General features: G+C 35.0%; 1 protein-coding gene across 6 annotated transcripts in view; it reads right to left on the reverse strand.

The window, feature by feature from the left end:
• Positions 1-26,507, reverse strand: part of PARD3 (par-3 family cell polarity regulator) — a 616,019-nt gene that overhangs the window by 217,954 nt on the left and 371,558 nt on the right. For 4 of the 6 annotated variants that reach the window (XM_039839775.1, XM_039839772.1, XM_039839774.1 and 1 more), the window contains 4 exons: positions 16,282-16,470; positions 14,782-14,952; positions 7,216-7,366; positions 691-880 (listed from right to left, as the gene is read on the reverse strand). In XM_039839775.1, coding sequence (XP_039695709.1) covers positions 691-880; positions 7,216-7,366; positions 14,782-14,952; positions 16,282-16,470 — 701 coding nt within the window. Of the gene's footprint in view, positions 1-690; positions 881-7,206; positions 7,367-14,781; positions 14,953-16,281; positions 16,471-26,507 lie in introns of all 6 variants that reach the window. The other 2 variants (XM_039839773.1, XM_039839770.1) reach the window with 1 other exon arrangement.

Raw genomic sequence — 26,507 nt, forward strand, 5'->3', positions numbered from 1 at the left:
TCAAAAGCTTTCTTCTATTTTGAAAGATACAGGAGAAAAATAAATAGCCCCCAACGTTACAATGCTAGAAGCAAATACAAAGCATTTTAAATAGTATAGTTACAGATCTCTAAAAAAAAAAGAAAGAAAGAAAGAAAGAAAGAAAGAAAGAAAGAAAGAAAGAGAAAGAAAGAAAGAAAGAAAGAAAGAAAGAAAGAGAGAAGTGAGAGAGAGAGGGAGGAGGGAGGCGGGGAGGGTACGAAGGAAGGAAGGAAGAAGGAAGGAAGGAAAAAAAAAAACCTTCCCATTCTCAGATCAACTATTAATTTGGCCAAAGTCATCTAATTGTGACAAATGCTGAATCACCTTAGCATTTTGGTTAGAATTTATTTACTTAATAGAAAAACAATTCATCGAATTGACATAGATCTAAAATAATGAATGGGAGAAACGTAACAAATAGGTTTTTTTGGTAAGCAGTTGTTTTGTTATTTTTGCTAAATTAACTACAGCCTTGGAAAGGCTAAAACAATGGGGCAAGTTTATGGGATTGGAGGGAATCTTTTATTAAAAGAGTGATAATCAAGAGTATTAAAACCATGAAAACAGAACACTGCTATTAAAAAAAAATGATTAACTGATAGACCATTTAAGCACAAAATAAAGTGTGATTGCAAGTCACTGTCTTCCAACCCTGGAGTATGATCTTACCAATCTGCTGAATCACTGACTTCAGCTTTAGCCCAGGGGCCGGGGTCTGTTGGCACGAACCCCACGTCATCGTGCGAGCTGGAAGACGACTGGTCAGAGAGATGTGGAGGAGGCACGGGCAATCTGTCATCTTCAATAATGACAGTGTCATCTTGGGGCATATTCACTGTGGGGGACAGCTGGTATTTACCTGTCCAGTGGGAAAAAAAGAAAGAAATTCTAGACTCACGCTAAGCGTTATGTTTATTAATATTAGTACTTTGCTACATCAGAAAAAGTCTAAATTTTCAAACATCTGCGCAACCTGGTAGAACAAAATAGAATTAAGGAAATTTATTTTTCAAAACTGAAAGTCAAACAGAGACCTCAAGTCTATTCCTTCCTCTGTCACTAGAGCTATGCAGCTCTGGGCAGAGTATTCCATTTCTCTGGTATTAAGATTCCTAAAGCTAAAGATGATCTCCAGAATGTCTTCTAATGTGAAAATACTACAGTTTCTAAGTTATGAAAGTCTTTTGAAAAATTTTACCAGGAAATGTAGAGGGAAGCCCTGCAGACTTAGATCAATCATTCGACCATTCGCTCACGTAGCAAAAGAAAGATTTAATCTCTGCTCCTAAATAGCTCACACCCTAGAGAAGGGGATAGACATATAAAAAGTGATAATTGATTGGTGCTGTGAGTGATGTGCCAAAAGTACTACGGCATTTGCGAGTGCTGGTAATTGCCTGGGTAGCTGAAGACAGAGGATGCTGGGAATCTTAACAAAAGTTAATATCAGAGTTGGGCTTTGATTGAGGAACAGGTCTTTTCTGCTAGAAGAAACACTGATTTTAGACATCGGCAGCATCATTATTAAATGCATGGTGGAGAAAAGCACACAGTGCATACAGGCGACATTCCAAAGCTAAGTACGTGCAGAATCAAGGCCTTGGAAGGAAATGGCAGGACTGATCCTAAAGAGCAAATATTAGGACCTGATGGCCCAGAGGTTTTCAACCCAAGACAGGGGAGCCTGTAAATTTTGATTTATTCAATTAGGATACAGTGTTCTTGGTAAGGAAAGACCCAAAACTGTCTACACTGACCAGTTTCTTTCAGGAAAATCTGCTCGGGTTCACAGATCAGCATGACAGGCATTTATTTACATTTCTTGGGACAAAATTGTTATTTCAGGCTCTGAACCTTTAAAGATAATACTGGGGTCCAAATGATGCCATCTTCCTCCCCAAAACATCTACAGTTATTCTGGCGTCTTTCTCAAATCTTGTGCCAGACTTCTGAGCAAGGAATGAGGACAAAGCCTTGGTCCACGTGAACAACTCATGGGAGGCCATGCTCACATATTGTGCAGCACAGGATGACACAGGCCCATCGGCCTGGCTTTCCCAACAAAGCAAGGTAGAATGACAAGCTCTCTGTCACCTTACAGGAAGATGGAAAAACACTCATTTTAAATCCAATGTCCAAACCTGCTAAGTCAGCTGTACTGGTACCCCTCAAAATACATCCCAACATGGCCACCATTTTACACACGGTGTACTTTTCCTTTATTAAAAGCTACTTTTTAGAATAGCACAACAGTGATGTGTAGAAAGTTTATTAACATTTCGACATCAGTACTGAGATCTAATTTTTCAAGTAAACATTCTTAAGAATGTATAAATTATCATTTTTGTTTAATGCTAATTTGGAAATTTCACAATGACATATACAGGCATGAAGGATTTTTAAAAATACATATTATTCTATACGTTTAAACAAAGGAGCAAAAAATTAAGTTGATATATATCTTTTCAGGACAACCCACAAAAGCAAACTCGCTAGAAATTTCAAGTGCATTCATTATTTAGCATCAACTACTCTATGATAGAAACACTACATGTTCACTAAAATCTCTACTCAGTATTTTATCAAGAAAACTATTTTGATATGAAATGCATCCATTTCGATAAATTGTAAAAACTAATAACTTTTTTATGAATGCTTATGATGCAAATGTAAACCAAATTTAATACTTAATCATTTCCATTTCCTGAATTAAAGTCACTCATTTATTTCTAACAGAATTTTAGGATATTAGTAAAGAAAGAAATCTGTTCAATAAAATAACATTCATAAGTAAGGCCGGATATTCTAGCACTATTACCCAAAGAAATATTTCCTTCTTTAGACATGTCCCCCCCACACACACACACACAAAACTGCACAGAATGACAAAATCAGAATTCTCTCTGACAGCTCACCACTGACAACACACATCAGAGCATTAAATGCCAATTTTTCACATAGGCAAAATTTAGTAGAAGGAAATAATATGGTGTAACAATAGTGCACCACCTTTTAACACAAAACTAAAACTCGTGGGTTTACACAACATAGTCTGACAGACAGTCTCACAAACAATACGGGACACTAAATGGTTCTTCACATCGCGACCCTTTATGTTGTTATGAGAAACATTGTACCTTCAGTGATCTAAAATTTTATATATAAATAAATGGCAAGAAATTTCCCTAATAGTTAGATTACAGTTTAGCTTTTTCCTCTCACTTATGATTCTGGAGGCTAATATCTTAAAAGATTTGAGAATTCATACTGTCCATCAATTTTCCACTTCGGAACATGCTTACTAGGAATGTAGTCTTGGAATCTGGCTCCAGAAACATATTGGAGGTAACGGATGACTAAATTATCTGACTACATATTGTCCTAAACTCCACCCAGTCAATACCTCTTAATTATGTCTGTACTTGGCACATCATAAATGCGAAACCTTCAAAGGGTGACTTGAGAAGACTTTGACCTGTTTTTTGATGGATATTCTTTTTTCTTCAACTAGTTAATGAACAACTACAAACTAAGATTTAAAACAGACAATATCTTGTAGAGGAGTGAAACAATGAGATGCAAAATGATTGTTTACTAAACATTTATTCATTGGTACATTTACAGAGAAGGCAATGCCATGCATGACACTAAAAACAGGTGAAATGACAAAAAAATTTCCAGTGATTTGACTCACAATGAAAACATTAATGTTCCATTTTCCTTTGTTGAATTTTTGACAAGATGAAAATAATATGAACATAATTATTTTTTTAAACTCGCCACAAATGTATGAATATAAAAGCTACTGAGATCAAATTCTAAAATGGATACAACAGATTTCAATTTTGCTTTAAACAGAAAAATTCTTCAGATTAAAACGTTGGAAAAAATTTAAGATTCTACAATCCCAAATGTCGACTTGTGATTTTATGAACATGTTGATTAAATTAGTTAAGACAGTTCAGCAATTTGTAAAATATTTTTAAGGCTTAAAAAAAAAAAAAAAAAAAAAGAAATCCTATGCAGGCTCACTACAGATTTCTTTCTGGTGAATGTCAAGGACAACTCTCTCAAAATCCAGGATACTGGAAAGTCAGCCAATATGCCATTTGGAGACATCTCATCTTTGGTCACAAACCTGGCTGACTCCACGAAAAGCTAAGGAGATGGATCAGGTCCTACATTAGTAGGACTTGCGACTCACAAAAATATATATTGTAAGGTTGGTTCAGAAACACAGAAACTTTGCAGCTTCTGACTTGTCACTTAAATTCTTTGGTCCATAATTCCCCAACCAGAAGATAAGTTGGTTGGAATACATGATTTCTAAGGTTGCTTTCAAAGATTAACTTCTTTGATTTTTAGATCACTGTGGTTGCAAGCAAGGAATAGATTCTGGAGACCGTCTAAAATCTTTTGCTTAAAGATGTGAATAGCTATAATTGATGTTAATAAAGGCAAATGTCACAAATTTTATGATCTCAGTATACTCCAGCGAGGCTACTTTTAGAAATAGGAAGCAACTAAAAACAAAATAAAAATCATCATGGGATCTTGGGACTTTGTTCCTTTATCTGTTAAGTGGGAAAGTATGGCTGATGATACCTGACATCCATCCTTCCAACTCTAACAACTCTTGCATTTTTTTTTTCTTTAAATCTATTATTAAAAGCTTCTCTCCTGGATATGCTCCCACAGATATGAGTCAGAAAGCCTCAACACTCCTTTTGGTCTAGAGTCCTACATGAGGAATATTCTACATGAAAACTCACCATGTTTGTATAAAATGAATCATTTCTTAATGTGATCAACTGGAATTTCAATATAAAGTTCTATTTAAATCATAGCAGATTATGAAGTAAATACCACCACCTATACCAGAGTCTACACAAGTTATTCTAAATGTGTAGAAGATAGCCATTAAACAAACAAGATCTGTCTGAGAAATTCCCATGTACATAGATACTATGCAAATCAATAAATAAAATTGGTATTGGTTTAGGTTGATAGAAATTCAGTGACTCAATACCTATATATTTGGCACACTGTTTTGGTATTTTGTTGCAAGGTAACATCTTTTGTAGGATTTCTAACTTTAAGTGGGAACTGGCTTCACAAACAGTATTGTTTGTTGGGGCTAATGATATTGGAATAGAGACTGGCAAAGACTGAGGAATTCTCAAATTTGCAAAACTTAAGTCAAATTAAGTACATGCATTTCTCACGGTAAAACTATATGGGATCCCTAATTTCTAGTACAACATGTAAAAAAAAAAAAACTGTCTTAAGAAAACATCCAAATCGTTTAGCATCTATTTGGATAAAGAGTCTGCATCCCCCAGCCCAAATGGGCATGCACAGTACCTCACAAAGCACAGAGCTGGGAGAGAAGTTGCTGCCCTGGGTGAAGCATCTGGAATTTTAAAAGTCCATTAAACCTCTAGCAGAGGGAAGGAAAAACAATACCGACTACGATGCAAACTTAAGCGGACTAATGAAGCCATAGCTCACAAAATCAGGGCAACAGACTATAAAAAAATGAAGGAATCCTCAACCCACATATACAGCATTTCAAAAGGTCACTAGATGAATTGGGGCGGGTTTTTTTGTTTTGTTTTGTTTTTAGTTTTAGTTTTTCGCCTTCCTCTGAAGCTTCAGGGATTGGAGGCAGGACGCAGGTTACAGGAACTGGTGGACCAATGGTCTGATTCAGTATGGCAAGTCCTACGTTCCTATAACAAAGGGGAAATTACAGCATATCACTTTGTATGCACACAGATCCAGGGACACATACACTCTCTTTCTTTCAAGGGGTCTGAATTTTCATCAATAAAAAAGTATTTAATAAAGATAAAGTTTTATACCAAATCCAGGAAAGTATGGAAAATCCAAGAGCAGTGAAGAGAGTGATCATTAATAAGCAAAGATTAATGTGATAAATTATGTGCGATGCCTGTCACCTAACAGGTGTACGATATCTTTAGCATCCTTCCCATACTTTCACTTATGTCAAGGAGGCAAAAACAAAAATGCTGACAAAATAAAACTACAGTTGGCATGCGTAAATTCTACATGTGACATCATAAAAAATTGAGAATTTAGCAGTTTTTCCAAACCAGAAAGCTAGAGGGATTAGAAGAACAACAGAAAGTTCTAGTAGTCATGTTTATATATTTTTCCTATCATGCCCAGTAGAAAGTTCTTTGAAGGCAGAGATTGTTTCTATTCATCTTTGTATCTACAGCAAAAGTATACACACAGTATCTTGCCAATAGCAGGCTTTCCATAAACATCCACTTAAGAATGAAATAGATTCTTCTTCTAATGAAGCTTCACGCTAGAAACTTGAATAGTATTAAATCTATACTAAATATATTCAAAATGGAGTAAAATTCAGCGTTTTACTTTGCATTAGAGCTTTGCAAAACATAACGCCAATGAAAGTGTTTTACATCAAGTGCTATTTTAATCAAAACAGCTTCCTGTGTTTTAAATTCGAAAACTCTCCCAAGCTATTCCCAAGATGAGCAGCTCAGTACAGCCAACCACTCCTGTGGCAAAGCAAGTCTTTATTAACTGGATCTGCTCGGAAAAAGCTGCACTGCTGCAGAGCAAGTACTAATAACCTCATTACCCACTGGGGGCCATGCAGGCGAATCCAAACAAAGGGCGCAAAATCTCATTTCGGGATTTTAAAATGAAGGCTTTGGAAAAGTAGAGATTCAACTAAAAATGGTCCCATTCTATTAGGTGCAAATCAAATAAATGTGACTGTACCTCGTACATACACCTATCCATGTACATTTGGATTTTCCCTCTCCCTCCAAACAGTGCTACTGTGATTAATATGTAACTTTTGAATCCTTCTTGCCATAAACCACTAAATTTTGATTTTTGAAAATGCATTATTTAACTTATCTCAAACAAACTAAGAATATCTTGATCACTAAGAAACATTTCTATGTGATTCCTTTCTTTTTTTCTTCCCACGTTACAGGATCTAAAACTCACTTCACAAAATCAATGTATTGATTTATTCTCTTCATATCAACACTTCCTGAATGATTATAATGAACCTGATCTTTTTCTCTTGAAAACATGGGCCTCCTTTGCATTAATATTGCATTAACAACCTCTCCGTGAGCTAGTTAAAGCATAAAAATAAGATGTGATAAACAGTTTTACCTGACTCACCCATTATCCTACTGAGTGCAGCATTTCTTGTGGGTGATTCATCGAGTCCCTCAATCCCACTGTAAAGGGAATGGGAAATTCTTCGTTCTCTGTCATCCAACACTGTTTCAATGGGCAGCTCAGGTCCAGAGGGGCTCCCAGGTGACTTCAGCTACAGAGAAAGGGGGGCATGGGAAAGTCAGGACTGGAGGCCCATTAGCAGCATGGGGGGATTATAACAACTTGCCCAAGGCCTGCATCCAACTGGGTACCAAATGAACTAGAACTTTTCACCCTGTACCAAAATAATTTGTGATGACAGCTCTGCCTAATGACCAACTTTCTGTGCCACTTTACACTGTGCCTCCCATGAAGTTCTGTCAGATTTCAACCATTGGAGGAAAAATATGTATATTAAAAGCTTGTTTTTTCAGTTTGACTGTTAGTATCTGTTGAAGTCAATTTAAGTTATGATTTAATTCTGAATTCTTCATGAGATGTTGCTCTGCACAAAGCACGCTTTATCAGAAGGGAAGCTGGAACTTAACTATACACCTATGGTGTGTAAGCACACGTGACAATTAGCACACATCAGCATGTGCATGCCAGTAGAACTGCTACCCACTCTGCAAGACCCAGCGACCACCTGTCAGCTCAGGTGTCTTGAACAATACACTGAGCCTACATTTCTTCTGCTAGGCATTAGGAATAATCACCCTATTCTCTTACTGTGATCTTAGGCATGGGATAGCAAATAACTAAGAAAAGCGCTTCAATAGCATAAGAACAATATAAAAGTAAGAACCAAATATTCTAATGAAGCAGGTAAAAATGCATTTTTCACAAACATATACAATTTACTAAATAAGCAAAGAATACAGTTCAATTTCTATTACTGTGAATAAAATTGTATGTGGCATTATTTAAAGCAGCTGTGCCTTATAAGTCATATTCTTTATAAAAATAATATGAATTTAAGACCTATGTTAATAAGGCCTTGAAACAAACCTGCTTCAAGGAGAAACAAAGCACATTTAACTACGATGCTCCCAATGTGGGCTCTGAGGTTAACCCTGTGGACTAATATCTTGTGACGTTTTGGTGCTGGCTTGCGGCCAGAGGCAGAGAGGGCTTAGGGAGCAGCGGCGGCCCAGCACAACACAGCAAAGCTGAAGAGGAAACATGTTCCCAGCAGATGAAACCACAACTGCCGCGGTTCCTGCGCTTGAACAAATTATTATTTCTGTTAGAAGCTATCATCTGTTTAATATAAATGAGATATTTAATGAAGTTCCAAATTGTAGACTTATCTCTCCCAGTTTGATAAGCACTGGGGAGATTTAATGTGTTGAAGGGTCAACACAATTACAACCGGAGGCACGTCAAACTGCAGGAGAATAATAAACTTGCAGCGCTAGCGAATTAGACTCAATAAGGTTTAAATTGTGAAATGAGGACTTGTTTTATTAGTTTTTTTTAAATCGCAGATTACAACTGACAGCTTTACTGAAAAGTAAATGAAATAGTCAAGGTCTCTGATGCATAAGAATAAAGAACATCTTCTGAAAGAATACTATGCCTAAATTCCAAGGTACTTGGGGGAGGTAAAAACAAAAACAAACAAAACGAATACCCTATACCTTAAGAACAAGTATGTTTGAATTTTTAAAATAAGAACATACGTTAAGAGACTTGCTATTCCAGTCCCTATACACAAGACCTGCTTGCTATGCAATAATTTATTTCATCATAAGATAGCTTCAAGTTTGCCTAACAAATATATTTAATTGAACTATATAACTCTGCAATTTTCTAGATGATAAAATCTTTATAAAGCTCCTTCATGAGAAACTCCTAAATATCCCATGAGGCTATTTTAGAATTCTATAAAGTCAAATAAAAATTTGATTTAAAAAATAGTACATGCAGGCTTTATAGGGAAAAACAGTAAGATGCCTGTTCAGATAGAATCTTGCACTTGACCATTTTCCTGGGAAAGAATGCATAGCTCCCCAGCTTCCCTAACCACGTCTAATTTGCATCTCAAAAGACAGATTTAAATGAAGACATCAATAGCCTACTACATAAATATTTAACAGAAGATACAATGCCTTTTAATTTCTTAAAAAAAAACCACAACTGATTTTAAATCTTTTGATGATCTACGTGTGTGCGCGTGCATGCTACAAAAATGAGTTTAAGAAAGAGAAATGTGTCAGACTGGCATGGGCACACGGAGGAGGAGGCAGGAGCAAGGCTGACCCTGAAGGGCGCCCAGGCCTTTCTGTGATCAAGCTGCTCCCAGGCCCTTTCGGTCTCCTTACATAAAACCTTTATCAAATTAAGCTCAATTAGAAAAAGAAACCAAAAGAAGTGAACTGTAATTTTCACTTTGTTTGTTTAAAGTGCATAAATGTTCTTTGATCCAACTTCATTTGGTCCTAAGTAGCGGTGGTTGTGTTGGACCCCTCGGCCCCCTAGGAAAATAGGAAAGCCTTTTGACCTACTGAAGAAAAATTAACTCTGGGTTGCAGCAAGATAACTCACACTGGGTAGCAGTGTAAAGTGATACAGTCTTTTTCTGAAGTAATGTGAACATGTAGATCACAGGTCAAAAAATACCTTATAGTCTTAGACCAGGTCATTTATTTCACTTTGTGCTCACTATCCTCATGAAATAAGCTATGTGAATAACAAAGATATAATATTTCTCATAACTTTATTTACAAAGGTATAAAAATTGGGAATTACCTCAATCTCTAAAAATAATGTAAATATGTTCTTTAAAAAGATATTCAGATATTCAAATGATTATATGCCACTTTATAATCAGAAAGTAACAAATGCTATTTAACAACAAAAAACTGGATATTGTGCAATGAAAATGCTTTTTATAATATACTTGGCCTACTCTTCTTAGGAAGAGTTAAAATCTTGGATTCTTTTGAAAAACTAATACAATTTCTGTGGGATTTAGCAAAAATCTCATGTTGTTTTAAGTAGGCATTAGCGGGCTGAATGATGTCTTCACATAAAAAAAAATGTATTCCACCAACTTGACTATAAACATTGAAAAGCTGGCAGAGATACAGCCCTAATCCCCTTCGGCAAACTTAAAACTGGGTCCTAGTTAGTATTTGGCACAATCTTATTTTCGACATTTCAGTCTTTATAAACTTATTGTATTTTATCCCCAATGCCTGGCACAGAGCACGTACTGGGTGAATAATGGGATGAATAAATTTATTTCTAAGTCAATGATTCAAATTTTCCTTAAAATAGTTTAGAGATCTTATACGTACGAGGCCATGTGGAAGGAGGCCTTTAAAGCTGAGGCAGCAGCACGATGTTGAAATTAAAAAACTGACCTAGATTCCAATTTTACATTGAGAAAGTACTAACATCCAAAGGAGACATAAACACAGAACAATGAATAAAAAGAAGGGGTTTGGCATTAGAGAAGAGTGGCTGGAGTTTTAGGGTATAGTTTCAGGTTCGATTTTAATGCAGGGCCACATTTAATTTCCTTCACAACACCCTGTGGACAACAGCAAGGATCAGAGTCATCCTCAGGAAAGCTCCCGAGTTTACTCTGCCGGTATGTAGCAGACCCAGAAAGTAACTGACTCTCTCTGATGTTAAAGCCCGCACTTTGTACACTACTTCCCAATAGGACCAGAATATAAATGGCCTGAACTACACAATCACAGTCAATTAGACCCAATCATATGCATAAGAGGAATGGACACCTTGCTTCTAAATTACTCTGCCACTACCTTGGCCTTGCAGCTATTAAGCAAATCATTTGACCTCTCCACATTTATTCCTTAATACATAAAAATGAAGAGAATCATAAATGATACCTTAGGCCCCTTCTTATTCTACTAAAGCTTTCTAATTCTAAGAGGATTAAACCTGGAGAGAGAATTCATTTGAAAGCAGTGCTTGATGACTAAATCCTTCAGTATGGGGGTCTACGACAAAAGCTACCTGGTCATATTCTCTGTTGAGACTAAGACAGGCTTTCCATGAAATCATGTCCAACAGAGATATAATGAAATGACTGGGACCTATGTTAAATTACAGTAATTTCTACAAATACTAATTTCCTCAGAACATTTAAAATCAGCATAATTCTCATACATAGTTTATTTTCAATGCTTAAAGAATGATGCGTGTGTTTGCTTCCATTTCCCACCACTCTCCTTCGAAGTATTCAAAAAACTGATCCTTTGTGGATACCACAGATACCACTGTTTCTGCCTATTGCTTTACGTATTCTTTCCAGTGTAAAAGAATGCCAGGACTTAAGAAATTTTTCTCCAAAAAAGTTAATCGATCCCCCAGGGGCACAAAACAAGGGGAAAGTCATTTCTTCTCATTTTTTTTTTTTTTTAAGAAACAATTACTGCTTAGGAAATGTTTTTAAATGTTTTACTTAAGTAAAAGCATTAGATCTAAGGAAAGCAAAGGAAATCCAGAATAACTATTAAAATATTAATTTTGTTACCTGTCTGATGGCTTTCTTGGAACTTCAGTCTCTTATAGTAACTAAGTTACCTTTTTCTTCTAAAACTGCCACATTCTCTAAGATTATTTCCCTCATCATTCAGTCCACATTTAGGTATCAGTCCTGGGATAGACACCTGTGACAGAGCGATAGGAACATGGCAGATGGACGCGGTCCCAGCTATCTTGGAATTTATAGTCACTGCAAAAGTGAAGAAGGTCAGCCAGGAGCACATGCAGAGGAAGAAAGACTGGCCCAAGAACAACCTGTAGGAATGCTGACAATAAAAGAACAGGCAGAAAGAGGAACCTCAGAGGAGAGATAAGAGCCAGAGTGAAGTAGGAGGAAAATGGAGAGAGCAGGTAAGAAATGATTCAAGAATGAAGTAGTGTTCAGATTCCCGAAAGGTCAAGCAATACACTGAAAAATGTCCTCCAGAGAAAATCTCAAATGTGTCGTAGAGGGATAACGCGGGTAAGTGGATAACCTAGTATGGCAATTTGATAAATAATTTATTTAAAAAAAATACTAATATACAGCACTTCCCACATATAAAGACAAGGAGAGATGTGACAAAGTACAAAAGATTTTCTTTCGCAAATTCTCATTTTCTATAGCTTGAAATTAAGTACACAAACTCTTGATTTAAAGATATGTTCATAAAATATAGCTTTGTGACACTGTCAAAGACTGGACTACGTGGCTGACTAACGGATCCAGAAGGAGAGAACTCAAGCACTTTATTTTGGCTTGAGGTTCATTCATGACAGGACACCCCATGCTTATATCAATATTTACTGTAACATAATTTACACACACCCTCCTGGTAATTCAGGGAGACATTTTTCCAAAGGTAATATATAAGTACAATAGCAGCAAAATCATGTCTTAAGCCTTATGGGAAGCTGAATGGAATTCTTCTGTCTTCATATAATTCTTTAGTTAAATCCTGTCAGTATAAAAGGCTTCTCGCTATTATTACAAAGAAAGCACAGCACTCCTAATAAGATTTTTTTGATATAATTGTTTTATAAGCTTACTCTATCCTAAGGAATAGTAATAACCAGCAATGCGTGAAAATGATACCATAAGGAATATTGAATATTAAAGTCTACTACTGTCTACTGCAGCTGTTCCCTGACTTAAATCATTTCATTCACATAAATTCATATACAGAAGTGAATGGGACACAAAGATATTTCAGTGGGATTCCAAATTCATGTCTGCTACAGGGCAACAAGGAATAAAATCAGTGCTTTTCTCAAAACATTTTCGAGCCGGAGCAGATCTGCTTTGCTACTGTTTGGGGAACAATAAGGAATCATCTGAACCAGACGAAAGCATCTGGATTCACGACGCTGACCATCAGTACATGTCTTAGCTTTAAGTCCCCCTAGAACAGTCAATGTTTTCCTCTGGAGGAGAACTATGAAAGGTGTTACTAATGTTAGTTTGTTTTTTAAAGAGACTAAGAGTATGATATATTGTCTGGTAGAATGTATGTTTTATGAGAGAAGGACCTCATTTGTTTAATTCACCTCCATATCCCCAGGATCTTAACACATTTTCTGAATATAGTGAATGCTCAATAAACATCTGTTTAATGAATATGCACTCTTTGTGGGATCTGAAATTCAGTTTCAGAAAAAAAATAACAAAGAATAATGTATCTTATAAACTTACTGTTGAGAATTTTTCATCATGTAAGCACTTTGAAGAGCTTTCATTAAAAAGATCAGTCAATGATTTGGCAAGAAATAAAAATAAAAATTATTATTGAAGAAAACTAACCCAGTAGCCTAGTCTGAGGAATCAGCATTTATATTTATAATATAAAAGTGAACATTTTTATGTCACGCTCTTTTCTACTCTGAGATTTTTAGTTAAAGCTAAATTGTTCTCTTATTGGTGTGAAAGTTAATTTAATTACTGTTACCTCACTCTCCATTTGTAAAATAAATAGATAAGTCAATGATCAATAACCTTTCAAAAAATGGTCACCTCTACACTACTACCCATTGGGCGCGAAAGTACGTTTTTGTTGCAAAATAGGATTGTACTATGAGATGACTGGCACAACCTGAAAAGCTTGCTTTACATATTAAAAATGGATTTTAAAATTAAGAAAAACACTCAAATAATTTGGATAGCAATTTCAGTTTCTCCAAAAAAGTTAATCGATCCCCCGGGGATTTTCTATTTGCTAGTAATTTTCTATTAGTTTATTTAAAAAGGTCAATTTGAGCATCGATAAAAATAATCTTTACATTTTCAACAAGCTTTGCTTTCTACAAATTGTCAGGTCTCGCCTATTTCCTATAGATGGCATATAATTTTTAATAGATTCATGAAATTTGTTTTCTGGTTCTAATATTAATTATCAATTATGTATATATGTACATATAATTGCTTTTTAACTTTTACAAATGTCCTGATATATGAAAACGCATGTTTCTACTTTATATGTTTTTACTTATTTGAGAAAACAGGTGTGACCATCCCATTCCTACTCACTCCTAATTACATAGTGCAGAATAAATCTGGAACCAACCATGGTATTATACAATAGACATCACCGACACTCAAGGGGACAACACTCAACCTTATAGTGAAGGAGAAAGGGGAGACAGGAGTAGAGGCTTACACTTGTGACCATGCCACAGGATAGAGACTCCCCTTAGGGACTTTGTAAGAGGCATCCATTTTAGATAAACAAATGAACAATCAATTGTTGTTTTATTGTTTCTCCCTCCCAGGGGCCACACTGCTGAATAGAAGAGAACTGCTAGCTCTGAGCAGGAAGGTGTGATTCTCAGCTAAAGGTACCTTTAAGATCCCAGTGTTATCTGTTCGGTTGGCAATAGAAATACTAATGCACAAGTAGAAATATTTTGACCACAGAATTAAGAAAATAAATCCCACTGACAATACAATCAAGCTATAGCATGTAAAGATAATAGTGTTTGGAGGCAAAGTCCCAGGACTTGCCATTTTCTATCCAATGTTAGGCCAGAAACTCAGTCTTATTACAATTTCAAATGCTGGTGCCTTTTGTCTTTTTATTTTTTATTCTTTACCTCATTGCATTTGCTTATTCGCCTTGCAACAATGAGCTGGATCATTCCTCGCTTATTCCCTTCGGTGGACATGGACCGTCTGAGGGTTTCCATGGCGTCCTGGTTTGTCTTGCCCAACAGGGACTCTCCATTCACTGCTATCAGCTGATCATTCACCCGAAGCCTTCCATCCTGGGAAGAAAAACAGGTAAAAATAAGTGCTATTAAATAGTCTGTTATAAAAGAAGTTGCTTTTCCTTTAGTTAAAAAAAAAATAAAAACAAAGCAAAAAAAAAAAGTTATTCGAGGCTTTAATCCTAACGGATTTGCCCAATTGAACGCTCGCATAATAATGTCTACGCAGTCAGTGTGGCCTGTGTCTATTTCCATCATTTACACATTTATAAATCAAGTCATTATCATAATCTGTTTACCAAAATAGCATACTAATTCAAAGGACACAAAGTGATTACTTTCTTGCTTCCAGAGACACCCATAGAGGTTATTTACAACCCAAGACAAGCAAAAGCTCAAGGCTATTAGGAAAAGTACAGAGAGGAAAGGGCTCCCTTCACAAACAGCCAGGAAATTTTCTCCAGACTGGGAAATAAGATAAGTGACCCACAGACAGGGGAGAGGAGGGACAAAGATTAACCTTGACTGTATGGCAGAAAGAACCTAAACTAAGTCTTTGCACAGATTATCTTCATTTAAGTAGAAGGACTATGGATTGTAAATTCTGTGAGACAAAAAATAAAATGGGGAGTTGAAGCCATGGACTCCATCCCAAAATGAGAAATCACTGAGATTTATTCTAGTTGTTTGATCATATTTTAAAGAAACCAGAAAAGATTTATTAAGTGTTACAGGATATCAGACTACACCAACCCAAAATACACCTCTTTGGCATAAGGATCATTTTGAGCTGAAGGCAACTGAGAAATGATAGACACAGGAGGTGTTCTCTGGCCTCCCCTTTCTGCCTAAATGCAGGACACAAATTTCCTTTTATAAAAGTGTCCCTTCTCTTCTCCCAAACCGGAAAAAAGAAGGACAATGTTCAACATCGGAGACAGAGATGGCACTGAGATTAGTCTGCATAAACAAACCTTACGAAATAAACCTTATCTACCATTAGTTTCCCCCATCAATTTACTTCCCACAATGTCTAGCCCCTAGAATCTCAAACCCCTTTTCTGATTTTTAATCACTTCTCCACAATGTATCTATCAATCACCCTTTGCTAAAATGGTATACAAGCTTCCGAGTCTCACCGCTTCTTTAGTTTTCACTTATTTTTTGTGGAACCCCAGTACACATAAAACCTACAGTATTAGCTTCAATAAAATCTGTTAATCTGTCTTTTGACAGTTTAATTCACAGGCTGCATAAACAGAATCTAAGAGGGGAGAGGACAGTTTGCCTTCCCCTGCAGTGTATATGTTTCCAAAATAGTTATAGGGTTGGAATTAAACATTTGTACTAATTGGCATAACCTTGGTAAAGTTGACATTTGCTTACTTTAGATGCTGCTCCTCCATTAATAATGGACTTGACAAAGATTCCCAAATCCGCATGGTTCTCCTTTGACCGGTTACCTTTGACACTGACACCAAGACCGGCTGATCCAGAATCATTTAGTGGAACTTCAAATGTCAGAAATTCCCTGGTGCCATCAGGTGTGAGAACAACATCCTCATCTTCTGCTTTCTAATAGGGAACAAAATTGCATAGCATATTATATTCCAATGTTTCTTTCTCACAGTTATTTTTAAAGACTGCTAATGAGCAGCTCTTTAATCATAACAGGCTCAGTATTTCACCAAAGTTCCATGACGAGATCCATGATGGCCCGGCATCTGCACCGCCTCCAGATGATTCCTGGAACCAGCTGTTAATATTTTTATGCAGCATTTGTTTCAATATTGAAACGAACCCAAACCAGATTCTCAGAAAGATAGGGGGAAGATGTACTGAAACGACTGAAGACATGAAGACTCCTAGAGTTTTAGATTTCTTTTTTTTGCTCTGTTTATATATTCCAAACCACAGGAGGAAAACAGTAACAGCAGGAATCAAAACAAATAAATATAACTCATTTGTCCCTTTTTTTCATTAGGAATTTGCAACATTATTAATAGTTTCATGTTGACTAATGGTACATCCTTTTATTCACAAAACAATAACAAATCCTGATGATACAAAGTCAGCAGAAAAAGGTATTCATTTTCAGAGAGCCACTAGAGAGTTTCAACCTTCAACATCTGTGAGACAGAGTGGAGATAAACAGCATGAGAAATGTTTTCACAATACTGTACCATACATAATGCAGCTGGTAAATACTATTCAAGCAATATTGTTTAATTAGTTAGTTGTATATGCAAACTTTGATTTCAGAATTGCAGTCATCAACTGCATAAAAGACTGCTTTCGAATAAACATTTTTAAGTTACACAAACGCTTGCCCATCTTTATTAAAACACCAAGGAAGAAATGAAAGCTTAAAGTATAACCTGATGAAATGCAGTGAAATGACATAGTCTGTCAATAAAAATGAGAAAGCAGTGTGCCTCCTAAGCTCTTCCTCAATAATCCCACCTACGGTAAAGATTTCCACCATCTAGGTCTCTACACCAGTCACCTCCAAAAGACGAAGGCCAGAATTCTTTTTCAAACTCACTATTTCCAACCACAAAACTGACATGTAGCAGGAGCTTTTCAAATCACAACTAAATGTCTCATCTAGTCCTACAATGTATTTCTCATTCTCTTTTTCCAATTTTAAAATATTTGCCCCATATCCACCTAGTCATTCAAGCTGGAATTATCAAATTAAATGAAGAATGTTTAAGTTATAGTGGCATATAATTAGACTGGAATACAATATATCCTTTAAAGATTGTGCTTCTTAAAGAATGGCTCAATTACACACATTAAAGTAGGCTATTTGAGGGTGATGGAAATATGGGCAGACTGCAATTTTTTCTTTGTAGCCCAACAAATTTTTAAAAATTTCTGATAACAATCGAAATTAACATAATTTAAAAAAGGAATTTAGGGATTTAATGTACAATCTCAAATATCTGAATTGGATGAAATAAATTTTGGAAGTATAGAATTCACTAGTAAGAAATTATTTCTCGGATCATCTTAATACAAGACTTATGCTATTTTTAAATCTCTAAATCTATAATAATGAAATTTTTAAAGTGAGTCTTAATTTACTAATATTTGATGTTAACATTTTATGGTAGGACATTCTTTGTACTGGCTCAAAGGACAGTCTCATAGTTATCAGAATAAGGTACATTTCAAAAAAGAAAATAAAGTTATTAATATGTTAAACACAGGGAAACTATATAATAAAGAATATAAAATAAGAACTTGAAAAGATACAGGGCAATGGTTAACTATAAAAAGAAAACAAATTTCAGTATCAAAGTCAAAGTAAGGCCTAAGCCAAGTCATCATAAAATGTTCCATATATTCAAAATATTCCTGGAGAATAATTATAGCTCAAGTAAAATCAATGGACTCAGTAGAAATAAACATCAATTACTCATAACAAAATATTGATATCATCACATTTATTATACAAAATATCCTTCTCTACTTGTCTTGCTCTATAAACTTTTTATTTTTATCCATGTGGTCCAAAACAATTAAAAAGTATTAAATAATGACTGTGTGAATGAATATAGCTACCTCAATATAAAATGGTATAAAAACATAGGTAAATTTTGATGTTTGAAATACAAAATAGCGTCAATACGCCCCACAGTCCTCTTCTAACTTCAAATTCAGAAGTAATTGAAAGATAAAACTTACTTTGTGAATCAGTATTGATATTTCTGGGAAAATATATTGAAAAGACATGGAAACTAAAGACATCTTTAGATGGGCACATTTGGTTCTGTTCATTTAGTATGCTTATTGCCTCAAATCTGGAAGGTTCTTAATTGCCACTTACTGATTTGGATCTTCAGTTTGGCTTTTCAATGTTTAATGATTTTGACACTTCCATAATGTTTTACTAAAGTTTAAAATATTCATTATTTTTTCTAGTCGAAAAATCATAATAAAGAACTGACTGAATACATGAAGAAAAATTTTAACCAAGCTGGAATCGTTTCCTGATAGGCCCTATTCTGAATCTGTCTTGAAGGAGACTGTTTCCTTCACAGTTTTTTCATTTATTATGAAAACTGCAGAATGGGTAATTTTTTTTTCAACTTTCTTATCAAGTCCTAAGTCATTATTATCATTAAAAACATTCAAGTGAGAGATTGTACTTTTCCTTTGATGTTTCATTATTAATCCATTAAGATTGAAATTAATGCCAGCTTTTAGAACGTAATTCTCTGGCACCAAAACATTTTAAAGAAAAAAATTTGCTCTTCAAAACCAATTTTTAATGCTGTGTTACAGAGAACTTTTACAAAGTCTTGAGAGTATAGGAATCTCATCATTCTGATACAAAGGAGAAGCCAATTTTCTACCACCTTGATTATTTTTTCATCCACATTCTATACTTTATCAAGTTTCTTGAGTCGAATTCTTTGTACAGAAACACAAACAAGTGCGTTTTCTTTAATTTGCTCAAGTCATTTGCATATGATCATGTCACTCAAGCACATACCATACCCCTCGGGGACATATATGTAAACCTCCAAGTGATTTTTTCCATCACAGCCACCAGTCAGGTCTTCCTTTGCCCATTACTTTATTGGCATTTTGGCCTTTTAATGCCCAGAAAAATAGGGCATTTTTGCTGAGCATATTAAAAGCAGAGAACCTGAGAAATGGGCAGTATGAAAGCTATTTACTTTCGCATTATCCTCAAAACAGCGGAAAAGATGTACAGTTGTATCTGCAGTGAGACAGCAAAATCAGCTACAAGTCCCATCACCAACCCAACTTTCCATTCTCCCCAGCAAGTCTGATGCAAAAGCCACTGTGAATCTGCAGTTAATCTCAAAATGGGGAGACCAATAAGAAAGAAAATGAAAGTTGATTATATTAAGTAGCAGAAAAATCATCATGAGAATTCTATGAGCCTTGATACATGAAAATTTTGATGAATGTACAAAATATTGTCGAGAGGTAAAATAAATATGACTAGACAGATAGCATGAGTCCATAAAATTATGGATGTCAGTAAGATAGCTGACATGGGCCTCTGAAAAGAAATAACTGACCACACATTTTATCACTTGTGAAATAAGAAATATGTATATATTTATATCTGATTCTCGCAAACATTTTGGTTTTTGGTTCCAGTCCTAACAGAGAACTTCTCAAACCCTTGGAATTTTCTGGGTAATTTCCAGGAGCACCTTTTGTTCTACTAAGCTGATTCTTGCTGGGCTCCTGGACAGAGAAAGTCCAAGCCATAATTAGAAGTTTTGCACTTTCGGCCTCGCCTCCATTCCCCAAAGATTGGAGAGGAGAGGAGCTGGAAATGAAGTTTATAATCGATCATGCCTACGTGATGAAGCCTCCATAAAAATCCCAAAAGTATAGGGTTCAAAGAGCCTCTAGGTTGACAGACACAGCCACATGACAGGAGGGTGACGCATCCCTACTCCACAGGGACAGCAGCTCTTGAGCTTAGAACCTTCCAGACTTCGCCCTAAATATCTTTTCAAATGGCCATTCACTTTGTGCCTTTTAAAACATCCTTTGTAATAAGTTGGCAATAGTAAGTAAACTATTTTCATGGGTTCTGTGAGTGACTTAAGCAAATTATTGAACCTAGAGAGATGGTTGTGGGAACCTCTGGTTGTTAGCCAAGTCAGAAGTCAAGTGTAACCAGAGGAACCACTACTTGACATTGGCATCTGAAGTGGGGGACAGTCTTGTGGGACTGAGTCCTTAACTTGTAGGGTCTACATTAACTCCAGATGGGTATCAGAATTGCTTGGTGTAGAAAACTCACACATCTGGTGTCAGAGGTGTCAAGAGTGTGAACAGAGAAATAACAGCCGAATTTGTTCCTGCTTATTGCTCCACTATAATTTATTGATTTCTCTCTCCCTCCCTTCGTCATAGAATTAATATCTTTATTGCGCAAGTCCTGATAAATTAATAACAAAAGATGAACATTCCCACAACAAATGGGAAAGGAATGTGAGTGAACAGTTCATTAAAGAAAGATGGGTGGACCAAAAAAGCTGTAAAAGGTTCATCCTTACTTGCAACAAAAAATATGCAATCAATAAACGTTATCAAATTGCTAAAAAACATATTTTTTAAATGATATCTAAGAAATGCAGAAGATGTGGCAAAATGGGCACTTTCTTCACTGCTGGTGCAAATATAAAAAGGTATACTTTTTATGGAAGCCAAGTTGGCAAAGCTTATCAAAAGCCTCTATATTTTGCTTATTACTTAACCCAGAAATACGACTTTTAGTAAAATGTCATTAAAAAACTAATTGTGGTCATGAACAAAGTTTTAACTGTTTGGGTATTCACTGCCTTAATTATAACAGCTAAAAATTAAAAACAACCTACATAGATGATATTAAGTAAATTAAGATATATCTACACAATAGAATACCATTCAGCTATTAAAGTGTCTTTTAAAAAACCATTTAGTGAGACACAAAAACATTTATGAATAAGAAATTGAGTTTTAACCTATGGGTTTTCATAACTTCCAGTACTTCACACCCACCATCACCCTTGGAATCCTATTCTTATAAATTGTTTAATGTCTGTCTTCTCCTATTAGTGAAAGTTTCACAAGGAAAGGCTATATCGGTCTTTTCTTTCTGCTTGGGAGATGACATTAGCTACATGATATGTGCCTGGGACATGGCATACATTAGTTATATAGGTAAAGAAGAAAGTCATGAAAAAATGCATATCAAAATGGTGGCACCGAAGTCACATAATTGTAGGTGATCTTGATTATTTTTCTGTGTTTGGCTGAGTTCTCTATCAATATAGATTACTTTCTGTAACATACAAATCCCATTACATACCATTTCTTTAATTTTCCTTCTTCAAAAACACAGTGTGGGGAAGGGGAGAGAGGAAGACAGCTATAAGTGTTGGGCAGGGGCTGGCACTATGATGGGTCTGACAAAACAAGGATACCATGGTGGCGGCCATCATATTCTCACATCAAACAAAAATTCTTATAGAAGTTAAGGTAGAATACACTTATTTGACACACAAAACTTAAATATGCAGTTATCCCAAATAATAACGAACATTATGTTTTTAAGAGAATTTTTTAAACAGAGAAGTTATCTTTTTTTTTTCATAAAAAGTAACCCTTGAGTCATAGTCTAAAGTTTCTTTTAAATATTTTAATTTATCCTATATGTAAGATTAATGTTTATGCATGTTATATGTGCTGGTATTTTAGGGTTAATTATTTTTATTGGCAAAGTTAAATTGTGACAGCAGGCCTTATTATGCTCTTTTCTAATTGAAATATTGAATACAGTAAAATTTAAAAAATTTTAAAATTTGATGCTTGATAATACAAATACTAAGAACAAATGTTTCGTACAGTTATTAATCTGTACTATTAAGCAGGAAAAATCTTTACCCAATTAAAGAAATGTCACACAAACCCAAACGGAGGCACACTCTTGAAGTATTTTGCTTTTCAAACATGAAAAACAAATATAAACTGAAGCTATGCTTCAGATTAAGGGAGACTAAAGAGCTATATTAAATCCCATGCATGATCCTGAATTGGAATCTGGACCAGATTATAATTCTTATGTAGTCATTCATTCATTCATTCATTCATTCATTCCATTTCTGTGTGCTATTAGAACATAAACTGGGACAACTGGGACAACCAGACTGTTAAATCGATGTTAATTTTGTGGTTTTGATTAACTATATCATGGTTATATAAGAAAAGGTTCTTGTTCTTAGTATATACATACTGGAATATTTACAGATAAAGGGTAATTATGTCTATTGTGCATTCTCAATTCACAAAAAAAATATGCAGTGGGAAGCAGGAAAAAGTAGAGGTGGTTGAAGAAAATTACATGTCAAATGTGGGAAAATATTAACAATTGGAGAATGTGAGTGAAGGGTACGTTGGAGTTCTTTTTATAATTCTTAAAACTTTCTGAAAATTTGGACATTTCAGAATAAAAATTACTTAGTAATTAATTCAGAATAGCTTTTCCATATCTAACGCAATTTTTATTTTTAAAATAGGCATTACTACCAATATAATCTTTAAAATAATCTGAGTTCAATAGCAAAAAAACTATAATAAATTTTAAAGATATTAATTTTATCACTACAGGACAATAAAAAGGACAATAAAAAATAACTAAGATATATTTCCCAAGGGAAAACACACCAAACAATAATAAATCTCTATATTACTGTAATAGTAAGCAATTTCAAATAAAATCATTAAACATTGAGAGATTCACTACAAAATCATTACTATTTTTGTAAGATCATGAAAATATTAACCTATTTCAATTCTGAAATAAGACTTAATTAAAATAAGTTAGAATCATTTGAATTAAAACTTATTTCATTAAATTATAAGCTCAGGATAAATCTGAGCATTTAAAGCATGCTAGAAATAGCATATAGTTTATGAAATTCTTTTTGACAATAGGAACATTTGATGCTCAAAATCAAACCATTAAGGTCGACATATGTTCAGAGCATGATAGTATAAATCTTCAACAAGATCTCAAATTACAAAGTTTTGTACATTTTCATGTATGTTCTATAATGTACCAAAATTAATTTACATTATAAGCCTAAAGAAGTGTTCGATGATAAGTTTATCCTAAAGAATTCGTATAGTTTTCATAAACATGTAATGATTCACAATTCAGTCCCTCAGGAGGCTATTTGCTTTCTCTGACTCAACTATTTTTTTCCCCCAGTTTTACTATAATATAATTGACATACAACGTTGTGTTAATTTAAGGTGTACGGATGTGTTGATTTGATACTTACATATTGAAAAATGATTATCATAGCATTAGCTATCACCTCCATCAAATAACATAATTACCATTTCTTTTTTGCAGTGGGAACATTTAAGATTTATAATATTTATATTTTATTATATTTATAATATTCTCTTAGCAACTTTCGAGTGCATATTACAGCATCATTAATTATCATCACAATGCTGTACATTAGATCTTCAGAACTTGAGTCTTATGACTAGAAGTTTATACTCTTTGACCGACATCTATCTCCCCTTTCCCTCCAACCCCTAGACTTTGGGAACCACCATTCTAGTCTGTTTCTATGAGTCCGGCTTTTTTAGATTCCACATTTAGTATCATAAAATATCTGTTTTTTCTATCTGACTTATTTCACTTAGCATAATATCCTTAAGGTCCATTCATTTGTTTCAAATGGCAAGATGTCCTTTTTCATGGCTGAATGATATTCCATTGTGTGTGTGTGTGTATGTATGTATGTATGTATGTATGTATATGTGTGTGTGTGTGTATATATATATATAGATAGGCAGATAGATATAGATATATATAGATAGATATAAAACATGTATTATATATAATATATATACCACATCTTTATCCATTCATCTGTTGATGGACACTTATCTTGGCTATGGCTCTTGTGAATAATGCTGCAATGAAAATGGGAGTGCACATATCTCTTCAAAATCCTGATTTCCTTTAGGTACATACTCAGAAGTAGGATTGCTGGATCACATAGTAATTCTATTTCAATTTCATGAGGAATATTCATACTGTTTTCCATAGTGGCTGCACCAACTTACATTCCCACAAACAGTATGCAAAGGTTCCCTCTTCTCTACATCCTCGCCAACACTTACTCATCTTTTTGATGAAAGTCATTTTAACAGGTATGAAGTGATATTTTGTGGATTTGATTTGCATCTCCCTGATGATCAGTGACGTTGAGCAACTTTTCATGTACCCTGTTGGCCATTACTATGTCTTCTTTTTTCCAAAGTCTGATCCAAATGTCTGATCCTCTTCGCATTTTTTCATCAGATTTTTTTTTTTGCTAGTGATTTGCATGAGTTCTTTATGTATTTTGGATATTAACCTCCCATCTGATATATGATTTGCAAATATTTACTCTCATTCCATTGGTTGCCTTTTAATTGTCAGCTGTTTCCTTTGCTGTGCAAAAGCTTTTATATTTGATTTAGTCCCACATGTTGTTTTGTTGTTGTTGTTGTTGTTGTTGTTACCTTTGCTTTTGGTGTCAAATCCAAAAAATCATTGCCAAGACTGATGTCAAGGAGCTTACCTCATATATTTTATTCTAGGAGTTTTATGGATTCAGGTCTTACAATTCAAATCTTTAATCCATTTTGAGTTGAATAATGTGTTTGTTGTAAAATAGAGATCTAGTTTCATTCTTTTGCACGCAGCTATCAAGTTTTTCCAACATCATTTAGTGAAGAGATTGTCCTTTCCCCCATTTTATATTCTTGGCTCCTGTATCATAAATTAATTGACCATAAATGTGTGGGTTTATTTCTGGGCTTTCTATTCTGTTCCATGATCTATGTATCTGTTTATGTCAATACCATACTGTTTTGATTATTACAGGTTCATAATATAGTTTGAAATCAGGAAGTGTAATGCCTCCAGCTTTGTTGTTCCTTCTTGGGATCGCTTTGGCTCTTTGGGGTCTTCTGTGGTTCCGTATACATATTAGGATTGTTTTTTTCTTCTTCTGTGAAAAATGCCATTGGAATTTCGAGAGAGATTATAGTGATTCCATAGATCAGTTTGGGCAGAATGGACACTTTAACAATATTAATTTTTTTAATCCATGAGCACAGGTTAAATTTCCATTTATTTGTGTCATCTTCAACTTCTCTCATCGCTATCTTATAGTTTTCAGGATACAGATCTTTCACATCCTTGGTTAAATTTATTTCTAAGCATTTTATTCTTTTTATGCTATTACAAATGGAATAGTTTTCTTAATTTCTTCTGCTATTTTCTCAATTTACAGTAGGAGTCAATATGGTAGCATTTACTTGATCTATAATTATCAGTTAAATTAAGCTATTAATGCCCATACTTATTGCCTTGCTCATTAAATTTCCAAATCAAGGCCATAACCTTCTGAAGTTTGCCAATCGAGATGCTTCCTGATCTTCGGGGAGGTTCTCAAAGACTCCCCAATGTACCCTACTGTTTCTATAGGGAGAACTAACTCTTTTTGGAATGCATTTTGAATTCATGACTTTTAAGTACATAGTATATCTTATCTCTACGATCTAGTAACATCTCTAAACCACATTATTTTCTAAAGTTCGCTCTACTTTTATCCGACAGCCCTGAATTTGTTTAACATACAATAATATTCTTACATGGATCTTAACTGAAGAGTTCCTGGAGGGCTTACTAAGCAGGTTTACTTTAGTCCTATTTGAAACCCTAGGAAGAAGCTGACATCTTGGGAATCAAAGCCTGATAGCCAGTAGGTAAACTCACTACCTCACTGTGATGTTAATTTTAGGTGTCAACTTGGAGAATGTTTTTTCATGAGATTAATATTTAAATTGGTGAACTTTGAACAGAACAGACTGCCCTCCATAATGTGGGTGGGCGTCATCCAATCAGTTATAGGCCTGAACAGAACAGAAAGACAGGCCTCTCTGCAGAAGGGGGAACTCTCCAGCAGAGTGACTTAGGTCCTGATATGCACCGTTGGCTCTCCTGGGCCTCAAGCCTGCTGGACTTTGGAATGGAACTGAACCAGGGCTTTCCTGGG

This window comes from Pteropus medius, unplaced genomic scaffold, assembly GCF_902729225.1.
Source record: "Pteropus medius unplaced genomic scaffold, Ma_sr-lr_union100, whole genome shotgun sequence".
NCBI classification, from domain to species: Eukaryota; Metazoa; Chordata; class Mammalia; order Chiroptera; family Pteropodidae; genus Pteropus; species Pteropus medius.